This window comes from Atta cephalotes, assembly GCF_000143395.1.
Source record: "Atta cephalotes unplaced genomic scaffold scaffold00018, whole genome shotgun sequence".
In the NCBI taxonomy this organism is placed as follows: domain Eukaryota; kingdom Metazoa; phylum Arthropoda; class Insecta; order Hymenoptera; family Formicidae; genus Atta; species Atta cephalotes.
The window spans coordinates 4,915,695-4,920,003 of NW_012130082.1; the positions used below are offsets into that span (position 1 = coordinate 4,915,695).

The following is a 4,309-nucleotide window of genomic DNA, read 5'->3' on the forward strand; positions in this document are numbered from 1 at the left end:
TATATATATATATATATATATATATATATATATATATATATATATATCGATCAAATGTCAATCAAGTGTCTATCTCGTCGCTTTAAAAAAGGATCATTATTTTCTATATTCTTATTCTTATATAAAGAATATAATCTATATTCTTCGATTTGTTCTGCCTTTTGATAGATTTTTACTTGTTTTTCTTTTAAACCGTCGCAATTATTTGTTTGCCGCTAGCTCTTTCTTCGTCTCTTGCCTCTTTCCGAGAGGTTTTTCCAGAAAAACCTTTTGGATCGTTAATATTGCATGATCGAATATTTTCTAATTGTCGCTTAGTACCTCCGCTGCCGTTACTTGAACAGTCAGCAACGCCGGATGAATGAGCAATTAATCACCGGGCCAGGACAGACGGATCGGCTCTATCACTAATCGCGTCACTCTCCTCGTCTCGTCCTCGTTCCATCGTGCCATTGTTCTCATCCACGAAGCTGCTTGCAATTCTAATCGCGGTGGATCGTCGCCGCAACGTCCATTCCTCGTCCAGCTCGCGACGCACTCCTGAAATCGTCGCGCACAAAACTCTATTTCCGATAGCGTATCTTTTTTTTCTGGCATTCGCGGTTTGGCTTCTTCGCACGTCGTCGCTATTTCCGAGGGACTATTTCCTTCGCTTACGTGAATCTCTTAGTTCGACGGGATGAGCAACTTTTCGAATCATTTGTCACGAAGGTACGCAATGGAGGGACCTAAACTCAACTTGCGATTTTTAATTATAATTGTATTAAAAAATTGAAAATTCATAAAATGACATATTTGAAATCCAAATTTTTCAAACATATGTCGAATTTCCCGCCAAAGTTGTTACCAAAACAATTTATCTAATCAATAATAATTGGAACCAATTTATCTACTGTTTGCATACGGTTTGTTGAAATTTTATGAATAGTGAAATTCATCAATTCATATCGATGATATAACACAAATGTGATAAGCTAGGGTTTATCACCTTAAACTTACATAAGCAGCGTCTACAATGAAATTGTGATCAATCATATAGTCGATTATTTTTTTCATATTCAATCATAATTGGTCAATTTTTTGTGACTTGTGAAGCTTAAGTTTAATTTTACACTTTAAAATCTCATTGTAGAACCGTATTATGTCAAACGATGAAACACTTATGTTTTGCGCGATCGTTATCATGAACATTTCAGTACAATTCGGCATAATTACTAATAAAGAATTTGGTCGGACGCAATAGTGTTATATATATTAAAAATATTATTAAAAAGTTACACTGATTTAATTTGAACGTGAAAATTGAAAGGTGAACTACAACTACTATTTCGAAAACTACTACAATTACGAATTACAAAATTACAAATTACAAAATACATACTTTATCTAACAGTACTATAAGTGTATTGAAAATTTCGCAGTTTAACCCGATGGTTTATATGTATTTCTATTCTCAGAAAACACAAAGTCACATGTAATATATACCTTAATATATAACACACATGTTATACTACAGTTATATTCTTGAGTAACAAATTACTAACTAATATATTACATGTAACTTGGTGTTAAATTAAATATTTTTACTTACTTCAATATGATTTTAATATGTATCATGTGGGCACTAAGTGTGTCCAATCAAATTCGGTATATAAGTAGAATATGCGATAGAATACTTATCTCACTTTGAAAACTTCCTTATATTGAAAACCGTGACATGAGTATATGCTTTATCGCCAACATATAATATTTAATATGTGTCGGCAAAATGCTCCTATATCTTGTCTCGATAAGTAAAACCGCAAGTCAACGCTTCCGTATAACCAAGGGCAACATATCAATTTTATGATAAGACCTATCGGGAAGCGTCTATGTATAATGTAATGTGTATAATGTAATGTATACAGAATATTTCACTTCATGCTTTGAGATCGAACATTCTAGTTAGAGAATGAGATATAAACTGGAGAAAATATTTTAATTTCAAGGATATTACATAATCAAATCAATCTTCTTTTTTTAATAAATTCTTTTTTTAATAAATGCTTTTAACATTTAATATATTTTTCTTCTTTTAAAAATACTGCAGGATGATATTGTAGAAGATGGCACGTGTGCGAACTTAAGAAAATAAAATAAACATTTCAGAGAACGACTGATTTTATATGATAAATCAATTTATTTTAATAATTTGTGTGCCTGTGTTTGTACAGTATAATAATAATAATAATAATAATAATAATAATAATAATAATAATAATAATAGTAGAGAAGTAGTAGTAGTAGCAATAGTAACAATAAGAGTAGTAGTAGTTTAATAATAGATAATAGTAGGGTAGCAGTAGCAGCCGTACAAGTGACAATAGTAAAATGATTTTTACTACAGAAATAGCATCCGTCATTCATCTCGTCCACTTTGACGTTTGAATCTCGAAGAGGAGCCCGACGGTTGCCGGAAGTAGATGGAAAACGTCGACGTTTGTAGGCATTTCTACCGACTTAGCCACTGACTACGCTTCGATCTTTGTTCGATAAGTGTTAACGAGACTGTGCAACGATCATTTCTTGAAATTTTTGAGATACGTTATTTCTTAACATCCATAAGGTGCACTGAAGCAGCCAGCAGATTTATTCCTCTTCTTCCTCTTCCTCTTCTTCTTCCTCCTCTTCTTCCTCCTCTTCCTCCTCCTCCTCTTCCTCCTCTTCAACTTCCTCCTCCTCTTCCTTTACCTCCTCCTCCTCTTCTTCATCGAATTGCGGCTCCTCGAGATCATCAACGGCGGCCTTCACGTCTTCCTCGCCCTCCGGTGATTCGGGATCACCAACCTTCTTGCCTGGTCTCTCACCGAACCACTTAGGTAACTTCGCTATTATTCATGCAAAGTGACGGATTAATTTTGCACAATTCGGAGAAGAACACGAGTACGATAAATGTATATTGGATTATAATTCCTCGAGGCTAATAATGACAAGTGCGAAGGAATTTTCAATGGATATTCGAAATTAAAGTAAAAACGTCTTATCGTTTTGGAATATAAATTTCTACTAATTTTTGAATTATAATCGATTATTATTATACGTATAAGGGGAAGATAAAAGTTTTCTTGAATTTTTCTCTATAATTTTATGTTTATTATGTGTACTTCGATGTTTCGAGGAGCACCAGAAGCTCTTTTAAAGCTCTTAGTTCTAATGCCGGCTCGAAATTTCGAAAGCGAATTTCATACGTACTCTTCTGACGACCCATAAACTGCTCCTTTTGTTGGGCCCACATCTTCTCGATGATCTCCTTCTGCTGTTCGGTCAGACCCTGAAACATCAACGGACAAAATGGCATGCTAGGGGTTATTTTCACACATCAGGATCGCCTGGGAAAACCCTCTCTCTCCTTATTGTTGCTTTCTCTGGGTTGTATAAATCTTCCCGTGGCGAAGTTAGGGCTGACAGTTACGATCGACAGAATTAATGTCACAAAGGTCATCTATTTTCATGATCGTGTCTTCCAGATTACGATCTTCGACGCTCGTTTCTGACATTCGAAGAATGGATTCTCGGATTTCGCGCACAGAATGAGGATAAATCAAACATCCATCCTTAACTGTTCAGGGGAAAAAAATATCGAGGAAATTGTGATTTCAGAACGTGAAGTGACATGAAACAAATTTGCAGACACAGTTATTAAGAGCGAGATTATTTTCGTGATTGGTGACTGCTGTCGCATCTCTCTTGGGCAGTGCACGTGAAGAAAATTGTCATCGGTGTATGAGCCACAAATACGATTTGCCGTGCTTTTATGTACACCATTGAGACAACACGAACACAGCAATAACTTGGCTGGCAGCCATTTCGACCGTTTAGTCAACGAGAACAAGGAACAAGTACATAAATTAGAAACACGGTCATCCGTGAGATTTTGGAGATTACAATCAGCAAGACAAGCAAGGGGAAATAGATACAGTGACAGAGAGATCACGATTGGACTCACTTTTGTTGCGCTTCATAAATTGTTCTGTTTTCTGTTTCCACGTTTTCTCGTTGGTCTCCGCTAAGAGCGTGTCATAGCCCTGTGATTTAATCGACAATATGCTCACTAATCGTTAGCTTTATACATTATGTATATATTAAGTTTATCCCCACAATGTCTTATAATTTATTTATTAATTACGTAACGGAAACGAATTCCTATTTATATATATATATATATATATATATATATATATATATATATATATATAGAGAGTAGTACTTACTTATTAGTTAGTTTAGGTTAAGGTTCGGATCGGTACTAGTTAGTTAAGTTAAGTAACGT

The 4,309-nt window shown here is 34.8% G+C and overlaps 1 protein-coding gene across 5 annotated transcripts in view; it reads right to left on the reverse strand.

The window, feature by feature from the left end:
* Positions 1 to 2,165: 2,165 nt before the first annotated feature.
* LOC105618826 (troponin T) overlaps positions 2,166 to 4,309 on the reverse strand; it is a 12,870-nt gene continuing 10,726 nt past the window's right edge. For 3 of the 5 annotated variants that reach the window (XM_012200357.1, XM_012200360.1, XM_012200359.1), the window contains 2 exons: positions 3,232 to 3,310; positions 2,166 to 2,867 (listed from right to left, as the gene is read on the reverse strand). In XM_012200357.1, the coding sequence (XP_012055747.1) occupies positions 2,629 to 2,867; positions 3,232 to 3,310 (318 nt within the window). In that variant the 3' untranslated portion in view covers positions 2,166 to 2,628. Of the gene's footprint in view, positions 2,868 to 3,231; positions 3,311 to 3,985; positions 4,065 to 4,309 lie in introns of all 5 variants that reach the window. The other 2 variants (XM_012200361.1, XM_012200358.1) reach the window with 1 other exon arrangement.